This window comes from Marmota monax, unplaced genomic scaffold (genome assembly GCF_021218885.2).
Source record: "Marmota monax isolate L192 unplaced genomic scaffold, Marmota_monax_Labrador192_F-V1.1 WCK01_AAM20220418_F8-fsc00017, whole genome shotgun sequence".
Taxonomy (NCBI): Eukaryota; Metazoa; Chordata; class Mammalia; order Rodentia; family Sciuridae; genus Marmota; species Marmota monax.
In genome coordinates, this window is record NW_026695241.1 from 3,218,743 (window position 1) to 3,245,515 (window position 26,773).

Consider the following 26,773-nt stretch of genomic DNA (forward strand, 5'->3'; position numbering starts at 1 on the left):
TATATGACAGTATCAGCTAAAAATAATGGTTAATTGTGGATTGGCAGATGAATGTCTATAGCTTAGCAAAAGGCTATAGCAATGAAATATCTCATTGTGTTATCCTTCAACTTCATGTTTTACTCTCATGTCATAATTACATAGCATCCCATTACTTCCACTTGGTATTTGTCATCTTGACAGAGAGCAGCATATGAATTATGAACATATCTCATAAAACTTCAACATAAGATTTATTCAAAATAACAAATTCAGAACCAACACATAAGAAAGCAGGAAAACCACCTTTATGTCATGTTCACCAAATTTGGAAGTCCTAATATAATGCTATTTGATCCTCAAAAGTACACTAGGTGAGGGATATGAAGATCACATGGGAAGCAGAAAATAAGTTAATCTTACTGATCTTGAAACTGAAAAGCCATGAGATCGAGCAGAAACACTTCTTGATAAGTAAATTTCTGTCTGGGAATTCTATAAAGTTAAAATATCTAAACTTGCATGTAATGTGAAATAATATAAATTGAACATAATTATTAATCATACAATCATTATACATTTTAAATCAATTTGTTAAAAGAGATAAAAAATTATATGCAAATACTCACGTATGGGCATCAAATTTGTTGGCCAATTTTCCTAAAATTTTACAACTAACTAAACGAGACTGGACTGTTTGGGAAAGTTGTGCCTTGGAAACAAGTGGATTCAAAATCTAAAGAGAAAAGATTTAGAAAACAAATTCACAAAATTTTATACATTCTTGTCACTAATGTCAGATATTTTCTTCAAAGAGTATTTTAATATTCTAAATGTTTTTAAAGAACCTGATTTATATTTTGAGGTACCTGGCTCATTACCTGGATCACTCTGTCTGTCTTCTGAGTTAAAGTAAAATGATGATAAATCATGCAATTAAAAACAATTAGAAGCAAAAAAACTGAAATAAATTTTATGGTAAATTCTGCAATGATCTAAATGCACTCAAATATAGAAATATATAGAATGCACAAAAATATAGACATATATAGAAATATAGAATATATAGATTATCCCTCATATATATAAACACTCTCTCTCTCTCCATATATATATATATATATGGAATAGATAGATTAACTGTGTGTGTGTGTGTGTGTGTGTGTCAGGGATAATCTTCAAAGAATGTAAAAATCATTTCATTAGAGGATAAGTTTTCTATTTTTGCTATTCTCTTAAATGTACTTAAAACTTTTCAAGAAAAATATACTAATATTTAAAAAAGACCAACCACAAATTGAAAATAATATTTTCAAGTATAACAAAGAATTGGCAACAAAGATAGATGACATATATAAATAGTACTTGAAGATCAGACAACTCCAAAAGAATAAATAAAATTGATGTTAATATAACATATGGGAAAATAGAAGCATATTTTTTAATTCTAATTAAAATTTAATTCTATATTTAACACATTAAATTTAATGAGAATAACACTGTTGATAAAAATCTAGGAAAACTAAACTTTTACATATTGTTAGTCAAGAGCTTAAGAATGTTAATGCCCTCTGATCCAATAACTCCACTTTTCTGGAAGCTACAGGTAAAGAAATTATCTGAAAAACAGGAAAAATTCTACAGAGATGTTCCTTAATGCCTTATTTTGATTGTAAAGCTTAAGGCTGAAAACAACCTTAAATGTTTAACAAGTAGTACATGGTTTTACAACTACTACCAAATAAATTTAAAATAATGTAGAAAACTCATGCTAAGTGGAAAACAATCATACACAGGTTCAACATGATTACTAATATGGCAAAGACCAAGCATATATAGGGAAATCTGAAGAGAAATATATCAGAATCTTACAAGTAGCCACATATCAGAACCATGAATTATTTTTCTTCCATTTATTTTCTGTCTTTACTCAAATTTTCTACAGTGATCATGTGTTGCTTTCCAAATGGGAAACAATTTTATTCCTTTGAAAAAAACATTTTTGACCAAAATTTAAAAACTTACTATGAGCCAGGGTTATAGCTCAGTAGTAGAACAGTTGCCTAGTACATATGAAGCACTGGGTTTGATTCTCAGCACAACATAAAATAAAAGTATTAAAAACAAACTTACTTATTACAAGCAACAACATCAACAAAAACCAGTGTTACCTCGTGCCTTAGAGTTTCCTTTGGCAATACTTCTATCACAGCCAGGAGAGTTTCCAGCCATGCGTTGCTGACACCTGATGGACACACATGTAACATGCTAAATTAAGCTTCTCACTTACCACTGCTATTTCAACCCAGCCATCAATAGTTACAATAACATTCAATAGAAAGTATCCTATTCAAAGAGATTTTTCTATTTTTTCCTCTTAGGCAATATTTAGAAAATTTTTTATATTTAAAAATAATTTGGGAGATTATCTTAAACCCAAGGTACGTTATTTTGCTATATAATAATACTGTAAACATATGTCAAATAATAAGGTCTAAAAGGAAAGTATAAATCACAAGATGAACTAATGGGTCTTCAGCTTTCAAGGATACTAAATTTTGTGGGTTTTGTATGGCGACAGCCACAGCTGTTTTAAGTCATACCATCACTCAACTATTAGCCTGACCTTATTCTGTTATCCTCATCAGGCTCACAGAATTCAAATAACACCGTGGCCATTTACAAGAAACAACAAAGAAACATGATTAAGCATGCCAGGCCCTGACCTGTGTCCCTTTGCTCCAGATGCAGGAGAATGACTTGGAGAAAGGAGTGGGCATACGTATGGACTGACACTGACTCTTCTTGCAGAATGGTCAGAAATGCTACCGCGGCCGTTAACTGCATTTCCACTCCTGCAACATGCAGGGCTTCCTGTGTAATCAGAGAGAGTTTGCTATTTACAGAGATGAGCGATCAGCAGTTACAATATTTAAAAACCCAAGATCACAGAAACCAAACACAGTCATGTTCGACAAAATACTACATATGACATGTAAGGATATGTACTTGGTATTATTACTTTATATAAGAACTAAATCTGTTCCTAATCATTTAATTCAGTGGGCTACAGAAACCGTAACTGTATTAAGACTTTTGTAAAATCAATAACATTCCATTATTTTACTGAATAAAAATTATAAATAGTATAAAACCTTTAAACAAAAGAGTAGGCATTTTTGATGGGTTTGAATTTCTATTTTGCTACTGCTATTGTACAGATGTCATTCTACCTAGAAAAATAACATCAATGCTTAATCACACATGTTTTCATTACTTGTATTTCTATTTCAAAATAAAGATTATGCACTCTACTATGAAAAGAAATACACTTAAGGATATACCAATGTATTCTCCCTTTAAAACACCTGGCAAGAACATAAATTACCATGAAGTAAACATTTTAAAAGAACTTCTTAAATATAAAAATGTTTTTTAAAGAAATCACTTATATTGAAACCATCTCTATTCACCATTTCAATAATTTTAAAGTGCATATTCAAACCTAAAGCCTACATTAGAATATAAATTTTCAACACATAAAAGAGTTTTTTTAAAAATGCTTCATAAACTACATCAAACATATTACCTGTACTTCTCTAGAAGTTTGAGAGAGACACAGGTCAGAGGGAGTGTGCGTGTGATGTAAAAGCAGTTGAAGGTGTTTTTGTTCAATCACATTTGGAAATTATGGGAATTCCCCTTATATAACTATTTTCTTACTAATAAATTTGCTAGAACATCATGGGACTCACAGTCATAAAATAAAATTTCATTTCTGTGATTTTAGGAATACTGATCTTTCTATATCATTCCCTCATATATATATGTGAATTACAGCATAATCTTTATAGGCATTTAAATCATTTAAACAGCTTTTCTTTACAACTTACCAATTTATTTTTCAAAATGAGCATTTTAATATTGACCACTGTACATTCAACTAACTTTCTCTACACTCCCCTTGAGAATTTAAGTAGAAATCTCACCTGGTCCAAACCTTAACTGAGCTCTTGCCAAAACCTGTTCCTCTGTCAATCTTCCTCTTCAACTTCTAGATGCTCATCCCCACAACTCCAGGGTCATCCCCTCACTCATCCCAATCAAAGATCAATAAACCCTGAAGAATCTCCCTTCAAAACAGATCCAGAATCTGACCACTTCTCACTTCTACCACTACCACCCTAGCCCAAGCCACCATAGTCTCCAGCCTGAATTAGTCTAATCACCCTTAATCAGCCCTGATTCCACCATCAACCCTCTGCTATCTATTCTCTATAAAGCAGCCAGAGAGATGCTTTCAAGAAATATATCAGATTATACCACTTTTCTGCTCAAAATTCTCCAACAGCTTTCCTCCTCAAAGTCAAAGTCCCTTTAGTGACTTCAGGATCTGTCAGTTCCGTTCTTTGCTCAGATTTCCACATGGTGCATATCTGACCTCTTTCAAGCCTTGACACAACACCATCTTTTCAACAAGTCCTTCCCTGATGATCCTATTTTAAACTAAAAGCGTCCCCTTCCCAGCTTACACCACCATCAGCCCATGCAGCATTGGTTCACGTTCTCTTTCCTCCAAATAGAACATAATCTACTTAACCATAAGAATTTTTGTCCATTTGATTACTAATGCATCCCCAACTCCTAGCACACAGCAGGCACTCAGTAAGCAACTGTTGGATGACTAAATGTCTTTTGCTCTTTCACTTAAACTTTCTGCTCCCGTTACTTTCTCCTTTCATGCATAGTTTCCACATCTCCTAAAAGGTGGCTTCAAGAGATTTTGAGGTGAGTTCTAAAGACTAAGGATTTGGTAGAATTTGGCCAAAGGTAAAGCAAAAATGGATCTCCTCACTCCTTTTTCTATCATGTCCCATAAAGAGTGGTCGATGCCATCTTCTGCCCCAACAGCTCTGTGACGGTGGTTTACATTCTATACCCAGATTCCTTGATTCAGCACAGTGGGACCACCACCAGTCACCCTATGAGAGGTAACATACATGGTTTTACAGCAGAAAAAACATTCTGGTCAGAGAAGTATTTTGCTGAAGGCCAGTGAGCTAGTAACTGGCAACTCTATGACTTACCCCTTGCCTGCCAGAAGCCAAAGACCCCTAAGTACTGACTTCTTCCTCACTGATCCTGCACATCCATTTGTCATTGATTAAGGCAAGGCTTAAACCAACTCTAAGCCTTCATATGGCAGTGAGGGACATCTGGCAGTAGCATCTGCCACGGCAAAGCCTTCTGTGCAATCTATCACACATTCAGGTGGCTGGGTTTGGTTTTATTTTGTTCTAAGCTTTTATATCACATGCACAAATGTTGTTTTACAAGTTTTTTTCAACCAAAAATCCATCACACATCTATCTTAAGAGTTCCTGGCTGAGAGAAAAAGAGAAGGAATATTAAGGCATAAAGCAGAAGTGGTAATTGGTCTCTGAAACCAATCCTCCCATCTCCGATGTTTTAACTGTTTCCAAAACAAACATTTGTTTCACACTAACAGTTTTGAATTTGGAAAACACTTTTGAAAGATCTGATGTGGCCAGTGTGCATCATCGTTACAGATTTCAGAAGGCATAGACTTTATTTAGAAACAGAAGGACTTTGCAAAGAAATATTTAAATAGTGAGGGCCACAATGCACATTCCAGTTCACATGAGTCTGCTGTTTTAAGTTCCAAGAGCTGAATTCTGCCCCCTAAAGTCATTAAGTCCAGGGTTTGCACATATGCAAACTGTGTGCAGAGAAGAACATGTGGAGCTCTCCGGCTTCATTCTTCTTACTGCGTGACTTAGTCTTGACTCCCGCAGCAACATTTGCCCCAACTAGTTTGCATTTAATTTTCGAAAAATCCTCAAGTCTTATCAGGATTTGGGTTTTTCTCTTGTTGTGCTGACTTCAACATCTGGAACTGTCCACTGTTAAGAAACCAGCACAGACTAAGAGATTTTATCACTGCTAAAAAATCAAATGATTTCTAAACATATGTTTCTGATACATAGTACAATGAGAGCATGATACTTACCCCAAAGCGTTCTCCTCCACAGAGTCACACCCTCTGGACAAATATATGAGATCCATACTCTCTGGATATATAAGTGTGTATCCTCATGGACCTTGGAAGACACTGAAAAGTAAATTTCTCTATTGCTTAAGTGCATGCCTTAAGGCCAGTTACCATTCCTCTTAGATATTATCGCATGGCTGCCAGCCCAACTTGAATTCCTCAAAAATGAAATGAGACAGTTGAAAAATGAGAAAATGGTACATTTCCAAATTTAAAAAACTATTCCCACTCAAGGAAGGAAATGCACCAGACACTTATATGTTTAAAATTTGTTCTTGAGTTAGCATGAAGGTGCAAGAAAGCATTTTGTAAAACAATGTGATATCTTCCTTCCATGCAGAGAAGGAAATAGCCCTATCTCCAACGAACCTACATTATATCCATCAAAAGATATATCTCAGGCTGGGGTTGTGGCTCAATGGTAGAGCACTCACCTAGCATGTGCAAAGCACTGGATTCAATCCTCAGCACCACATAAAAACATAAAAATAAAGGTATTATGTCCACCTACAACTAAAAAAAAAATTTATAGATATATCTCTTTACAATACATATATAGGGAAGTATTATATAAATCATTAGTCCAAAAGAACAAATATTTTAGATCTATATGTTTTGAAACTAATCTTATTTAATAAAACTGGAAAGCATATTTTCAGAGAATGGTGCTTGAATAAGGTAAAGGAACTGGAAAATTACAAAAATGTCTTTGTGTACTTTTAGAGATAATATCCTGGATTTTTTTAAAAAATTAATAGGGATCTAAACATGTGGGGTATTGAAGGTAATAAATGTGGGAATTTTCAATAATTAAAAATGACAGTGAATATCTCTTCTCATTATAAAATTGCAATATTTGTAACAGACTTTAAAACTAAGTTAAAATGTGAATAATTGGAACATGCTAACTCTAAAATACCTTTACAATTCACTGTAATACCTCATTCTTTTCACTATCACTGATTTTCACATTCTGCACCAAAATAAAGGATGGAGAGAAGTGATTGAGAGCACAGAAAGTCAGTCTGAACTGGGAAATAAAGTGTAGACAGTAGACAGAACAACATTTCAGGGATTAAACACAAGGTTCATGAGGAGGTCCACATAAAAATTCCCTCAAAGGCCCTTTCTATAAAGGAAATACCAGTAACAACAGCAACTATCATGTGACTCCTATGATGTACAGTGACATGTTCTGCCATGCAAAATCTTAAGACCAACAAAATATATGTCAGAGCCATGGTTTCAAAATTTAACCTCCAGCTGAAATATTCTGCAAAGTCATTTTTACATATAATAAATTAGAATCATGGATAATTTTATGACTTAGGATAAAAATGTAAGGCAGCAATGTCAAATTTTGCCAACAAAAGTATGTGCTTATGAAGGTAATATCTACTTAATGAAAGTGATCACTGTAAATAACCATTTTAAATAACTCATAGCAATATTTAATTAGTTAAATCTTTCTGAAAAAATTACAAACTGTTTTCTTGGTGAAAAAGTAGCAATTGCAAATTTGGTAATTTCTATAAGCAAATAGAAATGGAGCTTTTTTTCTAGTCAGTCACTAAAAATCTAATTCTGAAGAGAATGTAGTTTCAATTTCATCCACAGTATTTATTAAGTACCAGTATCATGCTAAGGTTCCAAGAACTTGGCAAAAAGTCCAAAGATAGGGTCCTCTGCCTTAGAGTGACTTCTGCTGGCTGTATACATTCACACTCAAAAAATACTCATTTAGTTACATTCAAGGCATTCAGTAGGTGCTAGAGACCTAGCAATCGGTAAGCAGGGCTAGCAGTGCACCTTACATCCTGACAACACTGCTAATTTGTCATTAAATCTCTGAAAGAGCTAAGATAAGAAGTACAATATGCCATAAGAAAGGTGATCTGTGAGGAGTCCGAGAGGGCTTTACTGAGAAGTGACAACTGACATAGGTGAATAAAAAGAAATCCTAGACAAAAGAGTGGGAAAGAGAGAGAGGAAACAGCAAGGGTGGGAAAGAAGGCACTCCCAGCACTGAGAAGTAAGGAGAAGCATGCAGATGAAAAGAACTGAAAGAAGACCCATAAGCGAGCCTGGAGCAGAGCGAGAGGGTTTGCCGAGGTGGTGAAATAGTGCCAATTATGCACAGCCTTAGAAGCATTAGGCAAGAGAATATGCAAATTATAGCTTTAAATGCTTTGAAATATCAAGCTGATTATAAAGTTGGAAATGAATCAAAAAGGAGAGAGGTGGGATGGAATGGGAGGGAGACAGAGGGTGAAGATCCCTTGCAAAGCTATGACACGAACCTTCAACGGCCCTCATAAGAGCCTGGCTAGGGTGGAGGCAGTGCAGTGGGAGACAGTGAGCAGAGCCAATAAATAGTAAGTCATGGAAGAAACAGGATTACTTAATTCGTCAGTAAAAGAACCAATGGTACCAAGGATGAGTCCCAAAACCCTGGCTTATAAACCAGGAAGAGAGTATGAGGACATATTAGGATGGAGGACAGTGCAGGAAGCTTGGGTACTGGGGCAACTGCTAACTCTGAGATGCCTCTGAGACTTATAAAAAAAGATGACAAGCAGAAAGTCGTACAGACAGATGTGATACTCAGGAAAGGTCTGCTGATAAGGAAGTGGTCTGCATGGATGGTATTTAAAGGCATGGGGTCTCCTATGGAGGGAACAGAGACAACAGTGGAGAGCTCCTGCTGTGAACGTGATTCCACCTCAACAGAGGGAGGCTGAGAGCATGATGTGTAAATGAGGAGGCTGCCGCAGCGTTTGGGCAGAATATTTAATTTTATGTTCTAAAGTATTCCTACCATATCCCTAGAAAATAACCAACTGACCAGAGTGGATGTAGGGGTGACGACAGGGCACAGTAGAGGGGCATAGGTGTACAGAACCTGTGCAGGTTGCAAACAGAAACATTTGGGTTAATGTCATTCTGAAATTAAACCAAGAAGGAGTAATAAAGGAAAGGAATCTTCCTCTTCTAGACTTAAGTAATCCCAGACAACTTTCTAATAAGGATAATTTTTTAAAGCTAGACAAAACAGAAATCCTCTGCATAAGGGCACATGGAAACTAACAAGATAATGATCCAAGAAATGCCAGAAATCAAGAAAAGTGAACATGTAGGTCTAGGCCTGCTTCCTCCCCAAGATACATGCTGATTATATATAGAAGAGTCTAAGAGACTGAAAGCCTCAGAGACTTCACTGGCTGCCTTGCAGAGGCCCTGGCAGCCCCTCTGCACTAGCAGGAGGAGTGCCCCACTCCTGCCATAGGTGGCCTGGCAGGGAGAGAAGCCCCATACTGAAAGGGGACCGAGAGACTTTATGGCTAGTGCAGTGTTGGCCAGAAGAAGGATGAGATTCCCCTAGGTCCCAAACCATTTCCACAAATAATCTGTCACATACTAGGTCAAGCACACAATCAATACTACCCAGACACAGGAGAAGACGACATGAATGAGAACCGGCAAACCACCAGAAAACAGAAACACTGGTGTTCCCTGTTACATACCTGGTGCAAGAGATAAAAGACACAACTAAGAATTTCAACAGGGGATTCTAATATATATTTTTAAAACTTATAGCATATTTATTAAAAAGTTAAATAAAAATTCTACGCCAGAAAAAGTACAATAATCAAAATCAAAATCTGGTTAGACATAGAAGAATTAGTAAACTGGAAGACAGGTCCGAAAAAAAAAACTCACAACAAATCACAATGAGAAAAAAGGCTGGGAAATAAAAGAAGGTTAAAGATATAGGTGATACCATGAAAACATCTAGTATATGTGAAATGGGAGTCCGAGAAGAAGAGAGAAGATTAGGTAGAACCACATTTGAAAAAAAATGAATTTTTCGAAAACTGACAAAATAAGTCAGATTCAAGAAGCTGTACATAATCCCCCAAAGAAATTTACATATTGGCACTGTAAAATCCTAGGCTAATAAAAAATCTACTTAAAATGTGGGTAAAATGCATTTCAGATCAACAAACAAGAGAATTTATACTAAAGGGTGTTCTTCATGAAGGAAAAAAAATGATACCAAATGGAAATACTATAGGCAACAAGAATTGATAAATATGTAGAAAATCTAAATAAATATTGATTACATAAAATAATAACTATAACAATATCTGTGAGGGTTAAAGTACATAAATAATTAAAGTGCTTGAAAGCATTAATATATAAGTCAGAAGATGATTAAATGGAATTAAAGAGTTGTAAGGATCATATATCAGACAGAAAGAGGGCAAAAATACTGAGGAACATTAAAATTTGCTTAGTCTTTGTTGCAGTGTCTAAGGTTAGTGACAAAAGCGAAGAAAAAAATGTATATAACTTCCCAGCCAACAGAAGGCAGAGAAAGTAGAATAAAACTATATATTTTAAAAAAGGAAATAAGGGAAAAAGGAACATAGAAAAGTGGGCAAAAAGAAAAAAGCAAATGCAATGTAAGATGACATGTGATTACATTAAATGTAAATAGATTTAAATGGTATTTTTAATAGGATGATTTTTCTTTTTTTCTCATGTTTTGGATCAAATGTTTTAATTAAAATTGTGTCAGATTTAATTGAAAAATAAAACCCAATCCTGTTTGCAAAATAAACTTTAAGACATGTGGATAAATCACAGATTAGAAGATATTTAAACACATAACCAACAAAGAGCTTGGAACCGGAATATAGAAAAGGTATTATTCCATTAGAATGCTACACCACACTCGTAGATGGATATTTGGGTAGTTTTCAGCTTTGGCTATTATAAACAAAGCTGCAGTGAACATTCTTGCCAATACTTGGTATGATCAGAGCTTTTTAAATAGGTATATACTAGATCTACTTGCATTTCTGTAATGACTAATAATGTTCAATATCTTATGCTTATTGGTCATCCACAAATCTCCTTTGGTGAATGTCTTTCAAATTTTCAACTGAATTGTTTTCTTATTATTGAGTTTTGAGATTCATGTACATATTCTAAACATAAGTCGTCTATCAGGTACATAATTTACAATATTTTTCCCATTCTGACTTGTCTCATCAATTCTTTTAACATTAATTGTCTTCTGAAGAACATTCACATTTGTCAAATTCTTCTTCCATGGATCCAACTGTAATAATTATACTAAGAAATCTTTGCCTACCTCACCAAGGTCACAAAGATTTTTTTCTTATGTTTTCTTCTAGATATTTTATGATTTTAGTTTTTAACATGTAGGTATATGATCTGTCGTGGTTATTGTTGTTCTTCGGTTTGGTGCAACATGCAGACTTTCTCCAATTGTTCCAATGCCATTTCTTTAAAAGCCTGCCCTGTTTGGTACTGAATTTCTGCTGTACCTATGTTAAAAATGAACTTACAATTTTAAGATTTTAAGGGTACGTGTGGGTTGGCTGGTCTGTTTAACTCTCTGTGCCATTTTTCTTCGTCTGCAGTTTCTGAACAATCCTCACCTTTGTTCTTCAGTATGTAACATTTCCTTTGATTCTGGCTGCTCCCAAGACTGACTTTTTTTTTTTTCTTTTTAATGTTAGCAGTTTTATTTTGCTGTAGCTGGGGGCAGGGGTATGTATCCTGCTTGGTGCCTTCTGAGATTCATGGGTCATGCTTTGTTCTTTCATTAATTTCAGAAAAGTCTTAGTCATTATTTCTTCAAATGATTTTCTTCCCTGTCCTCTTTTCTCATTCTGAGACTCTCTAGGCATTAGAGCACTTTACACTGTCTCAAAACCACTGGACGCTCTAGACTATCATTCTGCACTATTTTATCTTTGTGTTTTGGTTTGAACAATGTCTATCTTCATGTTCCCTGACTTTTCTCCAATTGTGTCCAAATTCCTGATAAGCCTACTGAAGAAATCTGATAGCATCTTTTTATTTCTAGCATTTGATATACTATCATCACTGTTGAAACCCCCTATATGTCTGTGCATTTTATTTTTCTACCAGATTTTTTTACACATTTAAAAAACATATTATTTTAAATTTCCTAATACCTCTAATATTTGGGTCATTGCTAATACTAGACCTGCTGTTTGCTTTATGTCTTGGTCATTAATCCCCCTTATTTTGTGTACCTAGAAATTTTTGACTGAAAGGTGGATTTTCAGTGAAGATGGAGGTAACAGTATCTGTGCTCTGAAACGGACTAGCCTCCTCTGCTAGGCTCTCTATATGGGGGATGAATAAATCTATCCAGTAGTTAAGCTGGGTTTGAGCTCTGCTGTTGCTAACTTTCCCAACATCACAGTTTCAAACTCCCCGCCCCCCCCCGCCCCCGCAGCAGATCTCTGCTACCTTGTGTACAATGGGCAGCCTGAAATATTTTCCTCAGTGTTCCTGCTCCACTCTCAGCAGGAGTCTCTCTCCACACTCTGGTCAGGGACCACTGTTGTTTATTACCATATGCTGGGCTAATGGTGGAGGTAAGGGATTCCTGACTATCATAATCCGACCTCATCTCAGATCCAGGCCTTTCAGCTTGAGCCTCGGCACTGGAACTTTATCAGTGCTTCTATCCTATGACCTTGTATCTTGGGGAAGGAAGATCTTTGTCAGGGTTGTTTCCTGCCCATTCCTCACTGGTAACAGACCTCTGCTTTCTATTAGTTCAGGGTCTTAGGTCTAGTATCTCCCACCCTTCCCCCAAGGGCAAGAGGCTCAAGTTTCCACCCTTTTTCCAGAAACATTATCCAGGAGACTTGGCTGAATTTGCTTCTACCACAGCCACAGAAGCAGGCCCTAAAGGCAGGATGGTTCACTGCACCTTTTCCCAGGAGATCAGGCCTTTGCTTCACAAGAGAGAAGGTTCTGAAGCAATAGACAGACTTTGTTTCTAACCCTCAGCAGCAGCTAATCACCATCACACCTGCTCTGCCTCCCAATTTCATGAGCAAACAGTGGAGACGTGGGGCTAGTGCTGGCAAGTGGGTGAGTGCAAGGCTTCCTTGGGTCTGGAGCTCCAAGTTATCAAAATGTAATGGACTCTGCTGGCCTAGAGTCATCCCATAAAAATCTGTTGAAAGTTTAAATGATTTTTTGTGATCCCCTGTGTAATGGCCACCTTTTTCTCCTATATTCTGCCAAAGGTTGGTGCCGCTGCATCTCCTTCCTTAGAAGGTTTCTTTATCTTTAGAGGTAAGTTCACTTGGTTTCCTTGTGACCAGCTCTGATAAAGATCAAGAAAAGTTATGATCCTGTGAGTTTTGTGGATAACCTACTAGTGTCAGAACAAGAGTGACGGCTTCTTGCTGCTTTCTATACCCTAAGTAGGAGTGGAACTGACTGCTTTGTTTTTGAGCCCTGGAACTTTTCCTTATTTTCTTATAAGCTTAACTATACATTTAGAAGAATTTCAAAAATTTTACTTCATTTTTATTGCAGGCAGGGTAAAAACAAATGACTGAGTGACTAAGAAACACATGTGAAAGCCCTGTTCTCCACTAGAATTTTCTGAAAGGTAAATTTTAGATGTATCAGAAATGTTAGCTTACATAACTCAGTATGTCCAGAAAAACTATATACTCAGTAAACATTTCCATCAAACTTTAATTATCATTGTAATTAGTAATGTCAATCAATTTTGTCCTTCAATACAAATAGAAAAAAAAGAAAAAAATACAATGCAAATATTATTCTCCAAATACACTGTGGTGAAGTACTTTTATTTTTGAGCTGTAAATAAAGAAGAAAGAGGAATTTGTATCATCTTTTCATGCCAATCTCTTTGATTAATACTTTTCTCCTTTTACTCAGTAAACTATAAGAAGAAATTATATAATTTTATGCCTCTCTGACCATAAAACTGCCCCAGGGGGGTCAATCCTCCCCCGATGATCACCTTCCCGCAAACTTACATTACAGAAGTAATATTTCACTGTCTTCTAAATGTTTGGCCTGTCAAAAGAGTACTCCACTGTGGGTTTTTGATGGTCTGCAGGGGATCTGGAACAACATGTTCTGTTTATGATGTATAATTTTGTTTTTTTCACAAAATCCTTTTGCTTTCCTTAGAACTTAACTTTTGCTTTATTTCAAGAAAACATCATCTACAGTGAGAAAGACAGGCATATGTTTTGAGCTGCAAACCAAAGAAGAATGTGACTTGCATCTTTTGTCAGTATTCGTCCATTCCTTAGTTCAGACTACTTCTTTTGGGGGAAGAAGTGTCAAACCAAATTACATTATGTCATGCTTCCTAGAAACAACCCCAAGATATTAATACTCAAACACTAAACTTTTAAGCCTATATTTTCTCAACTGTAAATGAGTATAAATACATCATGTGCAGTTATGATAATGCTGAAGAGGGTGTTTCTAAGGCCCTAAGCACGGTGCCTGACCCACAGGAAGTGCTCAACACATTATTATCTTTTGTCCATGTAACTGTGCTCTGCTGCTTGAAATAACACTTTTTAAAAATAAGGAAAGCTTCTTATTCAAATATTTCTATTAAAAAAATCCAAGTAAGATCACTTTTAAAAATCTACCTATATTCAGTAGATAGAAAATATTGGAAGAAATTGGTGAAATTTTTCTCCTATTTCTACATATGAAAATAAAGTCATGCAAAATTAATAAAAGTAGAACTAATTAATCTTTCAGAATATTGCCATATCACATCCACCAATTTTAAAGAATCAACTTTCATATTGATTTATTATGTCTCTTTTATCCTTAGTCTATTATATAACACTATCATCTCCCTTTCCCATATACCACTAATACTCCATTTTTATTTCTCACCCAAGAATGCCATCAGCAAATTGGGCCAATACATTGCTGGTTTTATGGGGAAAGACTTTCATCTCAGAATATTAACCCATTAAGTCCCGAGTTTTCAATTCTGTGAATGTTTCAATGAAACTAACACAGGTACATAGGTTAGAAATCATAATATTTATGTTTTAATGCTCTAATCATTCACCTATTACTTTTCTCAAAAGAACAGACCTCTAAAAACAGTAATTATTTCAAAGTTATCATAAGTGGTATATTTGCTGCTCAATTTAAGCTTTTTATAGGTGTTCCACATCTGGGATGGGACAAAATAGGTTAAGTTCAATCATGACTTTTTTAGAATTGTTTTTGAGTGCTTACTATTTGCTAGGCACTATCCAGATTCTGGAGATATAGTGATAAACCAGACTGACAAAGATTTTGCTCTTATGAAACAAAGGGGAAAGACTGGTGGGTGTTGAGTCAGAAAAGACATGGAAAGAAGTTTTACTCTACCTGAAATGGGAAGCTACTTGTACTCATTTTCCTATGGCTGCTGTAACAAGTTAAGTTAAACTAAATGGCTTAAACAGTGGACATTGAATCTCTCCCAGTTCAGGAATGTGAGAAGTCCTAAATCAGCAACACTCTGTCAAAATCAAAGAGAGAGTTGGAAGGTGCCCTCCAGAGAGCTAGGTAAAATCTTCTTCCTTGGCTCTTCCAGTTTTCCAGTTTCTGGTGGTGGCAGGCATTCCTTGACTTGTAGTCGCATCACTCTAATCTGTCTTCAACTGACTTCTCCATGTTTGTGTCAAATCTTCCTCTGCCTTCTCCTTTAAGTGCACATGTGATGGCATTTGGACCTTACTCAAATAATCCAGGATCACCAAAATCCTCAATTTAGCCATACCTGAAAAGACCCTTTTTTCCAAATAAGGTAATATTCATAGTTTCCGAGGAGTATGGTCTCCTATCTTGGGGATGTAGGAGCATTATAACTACTTACCACATCCCGTTAGTAATTCATACAAGATGGCGATACGGTCGGATTGATTCCATAACAGATCTCTCTGGGGGAACAGGCTATAGGAGGTAAGGGGCACGCTACTGCAGCAATCAGATGAGAGATGGCAAAGCTTTGAGAAGTGAAATCAAATACAGATCTGCCTCAGTCACAATCCACTAATGAGGAGGCTGAATACTAGTTAAGAGGAGGATTCAGGAGCCAGGATTCCTGTTGTGCCACTTGCTAGCTTTTTGCTTTTGGCAAGTCATTTCTTCCTCTGTCAAGTACCTGCTCTAGATCCACTGCTAAGCATTTTGTCAGCTTTTTCACTGCTGTGACTAAAAGAATTGCCCAGAGCAATTTTAAAGGAGAAAAAGTTTATTTGAGGCCTCACAGTTTCAGAATCTTAGTTCACAGAAGGCTGGCTCCATTCCTCCTGGCTTGAGGTGAGGCAGGACATTATGGCAAAAGAGTATTGCAGAGGGACACAGCTCACATGGTGGTCAGAAAGCAGAGAGAGACTCCACTTTCCGGAATCAAAATATAGACCCCAAAGCCACACCCCCAATTCCCACCTCCTCCTGCCACACCCCACCAATTCAGTAACCACTCAGTTAATCAGTGATTAATTCACTGATTAGGTTAATGGTATAACTTAATCATTTCTCCAAACCTTCTTCCATTGTCTCACATTTGAGCTTTTGGGGGATACCACTCTAAACCATAACACTAGGATTCAGAGGAAAAAAAAATGTATAGAAAGTTTTACAGAGCCCAGTCAAAAGAAAACTCAATAACTATTTGCTATTGTTATTTTATTTATACCTGACATTGCACATTTCCATTGTATTGACTTATAACATATAGACTGGAAACTAAAACCCAAGTGGAAAATTAAATGAATTTAAAAACTCCAACAGGTAGAAACTTGTTTTCGTATGCATTATAAAGAAGTCACTTATACTATGTGGTATAAAGATTTTATAAAGGACTACAGTATTTTAGAAGTTTATCTTGACAATCAAATTCTTTAAACTTCCAGATGTCAGAAGTTCAAATCACATATTAAAATCTAACAACTAAAACTTCAATTTAATATGTTGTGGGGAAATAATTAAAACAATCAAAGACCACAGAAAAATTATTCCTTTTTCAAAAGATACACTAGGGCTAAATTATGTAACATGTATATAACAACTATATTTTAAAGTGTTCCCAAATTTAAGGAACTTAAATTAGAGGTGAAAATATTTCCACTCTAGATTCTTACTTAAATTTTACCTCAAGATGAATGGCCTAACTGCAGTACCACTCATCATCCACTTAGGATACAATTTAGAAAGTAAACTTCAAAAATATAATGGAATTAGTTCAATTCCGATCCTAACTATGTTTCTGCCATTTTATTTTTAATGTTAAATTACTGCATCTCTAAAACTGAAAACGACAATTTATTTTTTAAAATCCATTTTCAGTTAAGACATTATTGTAAGGATGAAAGTCAAATTCAAGAAAACAAAAATACAAGTTGTGAAATTTTGTAACACAAAAAGCAAGCAAAATCTCCAGTGCTATTTTATCTGATGATCTTTAAGTTAAAGACAAAGTAAGGGTTAGTTCTAAAAACTGCATATATTTATGTCACAAATGAACCATGGAATTATTACTTCTTGCATAAAAAATGTTTATCATTGATATTTTTATATTCTTTCAAAGTAAATAATTTATAGAAAAAACAGAATTAGTAAATAGATTATTTTTCCTCATGGACTTAATAGATCATCAACTAAGATACTGAAAACTATCAGGACCATAGTATACTCAAGCCAGAAATCTGGAAGCCATCCCTCACTTCCTGAATCCAATCCATTATGAAGTTCTCATCACTCAACCTCAATAAATGTATCTCAGGTATTACCTCACACTCTACTGTCTGAACAAGTCATCTCAACCAAGCCACCATCAAATATCATAAGGACCAGTGACGAAGCTTCCTACTTGTCCCATTCCAATCCACTCTCCATAAAGTAACCAAAATGATCACTGTAAACTGTAAGTGGGATCAAATCACTGTCCTGCATGAAGCCTTCAATGGCCTTACACCGCCTAAGAATAAAACTAACTATGAAATGCTCTGACCTCTTCTGCAGTCATAGCCCACCCCCACCCACTAGCTTCCAGCCACACCTGCCTCTCTGTTTCACCAAGCTGCTGAACCTCAGGCTACCTGCTATTCTCCAGAGACTCTTAAATGGCTGTCCTCCACATCCCTTCAGTTTTCAGCTCATCAAAGAGGCTTTCCAAGACTTCCCAGCACAGCAGGTTACCCTGCTACTTTATATCACCTTCTCCTGTTCTTTACACTCAAAGCCCTTAACAAAAATGACAATTATACCTTTTGTCTATTTGTTGAAAGTCTCTTTCCCCTCTGTACTACAGCCTTCCTGGGGACATGTTCCTCATCTGTATTTTATTCCTCTCTATTTCCCCAGCACTTAGAACAACAGTGCCTGTCCCCTTGAATGAATGAATGAATGAATGAATGAGAATGTTATTATTACAAAATGCTCACTTTGGGATACAAGATTGATTTTTTTTCATAAAATTAACTAAGAAATTTTGGTCATGGCAAAATGAATAAAGTGGCTATAGGATTTCTGTCATGGCTTCACCACTGGAAAGCAAGCATTCACAGAAACAGGGCCCACCTGAAAAGAATGCTAACCAGGAGAGCAATAAGTCTTCACAATCTCTCAATGTAATGATTTTAAAATGACTTGCACATAAGCAGAGTTTCCATCATTTGAAATTGGGCTGATTAAATGTCTGGCCACCTACATTACATATTAAACACTCAATAAAAGTATTTTTGGAGTTGCCCCTATAAAGCCTCTCTCATTTGTTTCATTCTTCGGCATTTTTCCATAAAGCCAGAATCACACAATGCTCTATTCTATATCCTTATTCTTTTTCATAGTTTTTAGGCCCTTCTGATCCAGAATATAATTTGAGACCTCTTTTAACTTTTTTTTTTTTAAAAAAAAAATCTCTTCAAACTTAGTTTAGGGAAGGTTAAAGGAGGATACTAACAAACTGTTGTTATGATTAACTAAAGAAACAAAGGCAAACTTTTAGCAATAAAGATTTCTTAATACAAAAGTAGTATAAATTTTATTTGCATGCATTTAATCAGTTAATCCTCTTTATTATGGATCACTTTTAATGATTTTAGGAGCTTAATAAAATAATATCTTTCATAACTCAAGCAGGCCTTACAGTTTCAGAAGATTTATATTCCTATAAATATAACATAGTGAGTATATATTCTTTTGTTTTATTTTTTGGTGCTGGGCCTCACATATTCAAGCGTATGTTCTTTATACATTCTCATAAAATTAATGCTTTCCTGAGAGTTCTTATGTAATTGCTTTATTGTGGGGCCATAAGCCAAAGAATTTTGGCAAAATAATTTAGAGACTGCTAACAGTCACTACTCTGTATCTTTCATCTTTTATTCCTGCTTTATACAGCACTGGACTTTCAACATGCTCTCTTGGAACAGATTAGCCAGCTCAACACAGAGTATGCACCTTACTTAATATTTCTGGCTTTAAATCTTATTTGCTTATTTATATTAATTCCGTTATCAAGAGGATCTAAACATCTATTCCTCTCTACAGTTGTTTAACTAGCATTTCCAGGGTTCCCTGCTATTAGGCTTAGGTCAGTTAATATCATTGAAAATTGAACAGGAAAATGAGCCTGGTCTGAGTAGATGGCATTCTTCTGGGAAAGAAAAACAGATATGAAAAAGCTTGATTCACATGTGAATTACATGCAATACCAAACTAAACATTATCTCAATTCACCACTCTAACCAGTAAAAAAAAAAAATCATATTGCATCTGCATGCAGATGTAGGTAGCTTATAAAAATGGCACAGTCCATCCCTCATCTAAACCCAGGAACCAAAACCATGCCAGATCTGCCTAAAAAGAAAACCTGGGGACACACACACAATAACAGTATTTTAAACATATATAAATCAATTTTAAAAACTAATAAAAAATATAAAACCAAATAAAAAGCCAAAGCAAAGTGTACAAAACTTGCCATTAGCAAAGCATTATCTCCACTGCCATGTAACCTCCCTGACCCCATGAGCAGGTAAGCTTCTGAAGAACACAGACTGCTGTCTGCTTTATTCTTTCAAGTTCTTTAAAGAAGAGACCACACATAGATGCCAATAAATCATAAGTGCTAAAAATTAAATATTTAACATAACAATCAATAAATATGTAATAAGAAGAAAAAAGTATAATAGTAGAGCAAACATTTTATGTTCATAGCAAGAAAGCAAATTCTGAAGGAATTTAGGAAGCAATAAAACAAAATAAAACCAAAATTTTGGTCTTGATGGCCATAATTCAACCTTCATTTGATGATTCTTCAGTTACCAGAGGAAGTTTATTAGGACAATCATTAAATTATATTATCAATGCTGTATAAATATAGATTAACATGTTAATATAGGTTTAGTCAACAAAACAAAATATTTATGATCTAAGGAGAATTAGATTTTCGAGCAATGAAAAAGCTAACTCCAAAATGTTTCTAAAGAAAAAATGGCTTGTGAAGAAATTATAACAAATCTCCCTAAATGTTTTCCTGAATTCAAAATGTATAAAGTACTCCTTCCTCTCCTCAATTACTAGATATGAAATATCAGCCACAAACCACCAAAACTTTCTCCCAACAAAGACAACACGCTACTGGGGAAAAAATGAGAAATTGAAAGCTTATTTCATACCAACTTACTCTGACTTTTGGCAAGACTCTCCGAAGCGTCTCAGTAGGATTCTGTCGCATCAAAAATGGAAGATTTGCAATCACACTTGTTCCTTGAATATCTTGACCAGCACTTACAAAGAAAACACCAATGTTAAATTTATAATTATAAGCTGACTTCTTGATTTATAATTATAAAAGAACAGACTCATTTGAAAACTGACACTTTTAATGACTTCCTACAAAGTTTTAAACACATCATTTAAATTTTAAAATAACATCAGAAATAAAATTTCATTAAGTAAATATTATAACAAATACATGAAGATATTAATTATGAGTATACTAAGGTAATATTCTCTGTTTATACACATGTTTTAAGTCTCAAAGTCTTGAGTCTACTATTAAAATTCACTTTAAAATTCTACCTCCTTTTTCCCTACCAGTTGACTTACTTTATAAAAATACATATGCAAATGACAAATTTTTATTTTGGTAAGATAATAATCATAGGAACAAGAGTGACAGGCAATTAAAATCAACTATAGCAAAGTACACAACTTTCTTTTAGCATAATGAAATTACTTGTTACACTAGACTGGCTCCATGAGTTTCTAGAAACTTCTTAAAAATACACTTAATATTCTTAATGGTCAGTAGGGTCTGATTATACAATACCTTTTTGACAAAACATTCATTAAGGTTTTACCAAAATAATCAATATGAAACCCCAGTGGCCTAAATGCCTTCAAAAAACATTCAGATCTTCTGAAAAATCATTTCTATTAACTGCAAAAAAAAATTGTTTTTAAGATACCACTAAGTGACAAATGTTCTGCAAGTGGTTTAAATGTTTATCAAACAGATGCTAGTAAATGGCTTCAGAGGAAAATTCTATCTATCCATAACTGATGCCAACTTAAATATTAATTATCAATGATACAACATTCACTTATTTAAAATTTGTTATTTTTTTTTACTTCTCTTGAAATGGAATATTTATAGTTATCAGAGGTACATAAGACTTTTAATACATGTTTTTAAAAATAGTTTCTTAAAGTAATGTTTCTGGCTCAAAGTTTTTAAGATCTGTTTATAAGAAGTATGTTCTGATTCTAAGTGAAGCCACCCTTCTGTAAAAAAAAGTCTTTTTTCTTATTGCAATATGATGGGATATGAAATATAGGACACCATAATCTTTTCACTATTCTCACCATTTTCTAAGAAAATACTTTAATGACAAAATTAAGAAGGAAAAATGGAAGGCATGAAATCAGGAACCATACCAAGACGGGGAGAGGATCAAAAAAGGAAACTTAAAGTGGCATGTAAACATGCTACTTGTAGTAGGTCAAACCATGGCCCCCTAAAAGATGTCTACTCCTAATCGCGGAGCCTGTGAATGTTTTCTTAATTTTGGAAATGATCTTGAGATGAAGAGATCATCCTGGATTATCTGGGTCAGCCCTAAATTCAATAACACAAGTATCCTTAAAAGAGTCACTCAGATGGGACTGGGGATGTGGCTCAGTGGTAGAGTACTTACCTAGTATACGCAAGGCCCTGGGTTCAATCCCCAACACCACAAAATTAAAAGTCACTCAGAGAAGAAGACAGAAGAGGGGAATGGAGTCTGATCACAGACCCAGAGATGGAAGGGACAGAGCCATATGTCAAGGGATGCTGACACCCACCAGGAACTAGGGAGGCCAAGAACAGATTCTTCCCAAAGGCTCAGTTGATTTCTTATTTTCAGACTTCTTATCTACATAACTATGAGAAAATATATTTTGTTGTTTTAGGCTACCCAGTCTGTGGTAATTTGTTACAGTAATGACAAGAATTAAATACACTACTAAAGAACTAAAAGAGAACTATCTGGGGAAAAAAATTATCTCAATATAACAATGCCTGACCCAAGGTGCAGGTTTAATATATATCTCTTGAAAGAATGGGTAAATAGATGGCTAACTGGACAAACAGATATCAGAAATATTTAATATTTAATATTCAGTAAATTCCATTCACTAACTTCTTAAGTAGAAAAAAAAAGGAATGTGATCTTTAATTCATCGTAAATGTAAAAATGAAACATTTCACAGGAAGAACAAGAAGGAAAACGAAAAAAGGAAGAAGAAATCATAAACATAACAAAGTGAACAGAAACAAAAAAATAAAATGGCAGATTTTAGCCATAAAATATCAACAATTACATTCAATATAAATGGGTGATACACATAAATTAAAAGGCAGGGTGTTGGTTTTAAAACATAACAATATGCAGCCTATAAGAAGCTCATTTCAATTAATATCAGCAAGTAAAGAATGGAAAATTATACATTATGGAAATGTGAATCAAAAGAAAGGAGGCTATTTCAATAGCACATAAAGAAATCCTTTGAGACAAGAAAACCACCAGGAACAGACAGGGGCCATTATATAATAATAAAAATGATGATCCACCAAGAGACACAGCAGTCTTAAATGTAGATACACCAAGGAGGGTGGCAAAATGTGAAGCAAAAAATGATGGAACAGGAAGGAGGAACAGACAAATAAAGAAGCACAGGTGTAGACTTAAACACCCATCTCTCTGGGTAGAAAAACTGCACCAGAAATGGACTCAATAATCCCACCAACCACAAGATCTAACAGACATTAACAGAACACCTAACAACAGAATACACATTCCATTTAAAAACCCAAAGGAATCATATCAAGAAAAAACACATTTTGGACCATAAAACAAACTTCAACCGATTTTTAAAAATTAAAATCATGCAGTTTTCTCTTAGGATAATGAAATCAAACTAGAAATCAATAACAGATAACATAAAACTCTTGGAAATGAAACAACATACCTCTACATGCTCCAAGAGGGTTACAGGAGTCTCAAGGGGAATTTTTTAAAATGTTGACGTAAATGAAAATGAAAATAGAACATATCAAAATTTGTGGGATACAGCTAATGCAGTGCAGAGAAGGGATTTTATAGCACTAAGTACACATTACAAAACAGGAGAAATCTCATATCAATAATCTACCTTTCCACCTCAAAAACCTAAAAGAGTAAATAATCACAATTTAAAAAGAAAGAAAACAATAAAGAGCGGAAATTAATGAGGATAAGGACAGAAAATAATAGAGAAAAGGAGTAAAACAAAGACCTGGTTGTCTTAAAATATCAAGAAAATTGACTATCCTCTAGCAAGAATGACAAAACAAAAATGGCAGAAACAAGAGAAGACACAAATCACCAATATCAGGATTGAACCAGGAGACAACACCACAGATCCTGCAGACAACCAAGGGGTAAGAAGTGAACGCTACAAAATATTCTGCACATGCAAATTTGATGACAGAAAATGAACTAGTTTCTTAAAAAAAAAAAAAAAAAAGACCTTCCACAACTCACCCAATATAAAAGAGATAATTGAACAGTCCTACAATTGTTCAGAAAACAGAATTCAATATTTTCAAACTCCTAAAGAAAAAAAAACCTTCAGGTCTAGATAATTTTACTGGAAATTTAACCAAATACTTATTGAAGAATTAACACCACTCTACAGTCTTTTCCAGAAAACAGAAGAGGAGGAAACACTTTCTAAATCATTTAAAGAAGCTAGTATGACACCCAAACCAGGCAAAGCAACAACAAAATATAGAGCACTATCTCTCATGAATATAGAGGGAAAAAATCCTTAACAAAATATTACCACGTAAAATACAGTAATGTATAAAAGGAATAATTATACACCATGATCAAATAAGAGTTATTTGAGATTCCAAATCAATGTAGTACATCATACTGACAGGCTAAAGAAGAAAAAAAACACATCATCATTTCAATGCAGAAAAATATTTGCCAAATACATGTACACTGAAATTACAATTCAGTATCATTTACAGTCACTCAAAAAAATACCAACAAATTGTGTACTTGTGTGCTGAAAATTACACAACACTGATGAAAGAAATCAATGGTTATTTTAAACAATGAGAAACATGCTCTGTTCATAGATTAGGAAATTCAGCATAGTAAATATGTCAATGCTCCCTTAACTGGTATATTTTTTGGGAGACATAGATAATATTTTTCTAAAATGTATACAGAAAGTCAAAGTAAGAATAGTTAAAACTATTTTGAAAAAGAAGAATGAAGTGAGATGAATCTGTCCTCCCAAGCTGTATTCTTTGTATACTAAGGCAGTATTGCATTGGTGGGAGGACAGACTCATAAATCAATGGGAAGGTAAATCAATGGAGAAAAGACAATCTGTTCAATAAATGGTTCTGGAGCAAGTGGGTATCTACACGCATAAAAATTTAAAAAATATATAGTCAAATTAATGTAAACAAAAAACTCTAAATTTAAAAAAAAAAAAAAAAAAAAAAAAACAGGAGAAAATCACCTAGATCTAGGACTAGGTGAAGAGTTCTTAAACTTCCATATGATCTATTGAAGGAAAAACTGTTAAGTTGAACTTTTTACCAAAATTTAAAATTTTTGCAGTGAAAGACCCTGTAAGAGAATGAAAAGACACACAACAGGCTGGGAGAAAATATTTGCAAATTACATGTTTGACAAAGGACTAGTATCTAACCTATATATAAACCTCTCAAAAACCAACAGTAATAAAATACAATTCAATTAAGAAAGGACAAAAAGCATAAAAGAGAGATTTCACTAAAGATGATATAAAGAGTACAAATAAACACAGTAAAGTATGTTAAATATAATTAACCATTAGGCATACACAAATAAAACCACAATGAAATATCACTACACACTACTAGACTGCCTAAAATAAAAAAGAATGATATTACCAAAAGCAAAGGAATCAGGATCACTAAATTCATTGCTATTGAGAATGTAAACTGACACAGCCACTTTGGAAAACAGTTTGGCAGTTTCTTAAAAAAACTAAAAACATACAGCATATAACCAGCAATTTGTACTCTTGGGCATTTATCCCAAAGAAAGGAAAACTTACATTCCATAAAAATATGTGGATGAGTGCTTACAGTTCCTTTATTTTAATAACAATAAAAAATGCAAACAACCATATGTCTTTAAATGGGAGAAATGGCACTTCCATACCAAGGAATGCTACTCAGCATTAACAAAGAACAAACTGTTAATATATGCAATGATCTGGATGGATCTCTAAAGAATAATGCTCAGTGAAGAAAACAATAACAATCACAAAAGGTTACATATTGTATAATTCCATTTATAGAACATTCTTGAAATTACAAAATTATACAAATGGTTTCTAGGGGTTAATGAGGGGTACAAGGTCAAGAGGGAAATAGGTGTGACTATAAAAATGAAACATGAGAGGTCCTGTGGTCGTGGAAATCTTATATATAAGTATCCTGAATGTGATATTGTACTGCAGGTTTTTGAGATGTTACAAGAGGGGGAAACTTTGCTAAGGGCACATGGACTTCTCTATATTACCTCTCACTACTGTATATAATTATCTCGAAGTCAAAAGTTTAAATTTTTAGAAAATCAACCAATGTTAATAAAAATTTTAAAAAGACATGTGACTATCTCAATAGATAAATTTGATAAATCCAACATTTATTCGTGATTTAAAACTATCAGCAAAACAAATAGATGAGAACTTCTTAAATCATATAAAAAAGCATCTATGAAAAACTTACAGCTAATATCATGCTTAATGGTAAAAGAATGAATTCATTTCCCCTATCAAGAACAAGGTTGTTCACCATTTCTCTCTTCTATTCCACATTATGTTGGAGGTCTCAGTCAATGCAATTAAGCAAGGAAAAGAGATAAAATGCTTACCTTACTAGAAAGGAAGAGTTAAATTGTCTGTCTTCATAGGAAATATAGTTGTCTATAACAAAAAGCCTAAGTAACTTACAAAACAGCTAGTAGAACTAAGAAGTAAATTGGGCAGTGCAGCAGAATACAACATCAATATGTAAAAGTTAACTGTAATTCTATATAATAGAAAACAATCATAAATTATAATTTTAAAATAATCTAGTTTGTATTAACATACAAATATGAAACATTTGGAAATTAGGAAAAATGTGTGCAATATCTATAGACCAAAAATTATAGAACATTAGACAGAAATAAAAAGACATAAATAAATAGAGAGATATCAAACACTCAGGTTTAAAACCATAATACCATTATAATGTCAATCTCC

General features: G+C 34.4%; 1 protein-coding gene across 8 annotated transcripts in view; it reads right to left on the reverse strand.

Moving 5' to 3' along the window:
* Ppp4r4 (protein phosphatase 4 regulatory subunit 4) overlaps window positions 1–26,773 on the reverse strand; it is a 105,999-nt gene that overhangs the window by 57,935 nt on the left and 21,291 nt on the right. For 6 of the 8 annotated variants that reach the window (XR_006851003.2, XM_046440573.2, XM_046440572.2 and 3 more), the window contains 4 exons: window positions 20,613–20,715; window positions 2,706–2,853; window positions 2,151–2,224; window positions 609–715 (listed from right to left, as the gene is read on the reverse strand). Coding sequence is in view for 7 of the 8 variants with exons in the window: in XM_046440573.2 (XP_046296529.1) it covers window positions 609–715; window positions 2,151–2,224; window positions 2,706–2,853; window positions 20,613–20,715 (432 nt within the window). In the remaining variant the exon portion in view is untranslated. Of the gene's footprint in view, window positions 1–608; window positions 716–2,150; window positions 2,225–2,705; window positions 2,854–6,010; window positions 6,113–20,604; window positions 20,716–26,773 lie in introns of those variants that run through there. The other 2 variants (XM_046440576.2, XM_046440578.2) reach the window with 2 other exon arrangements.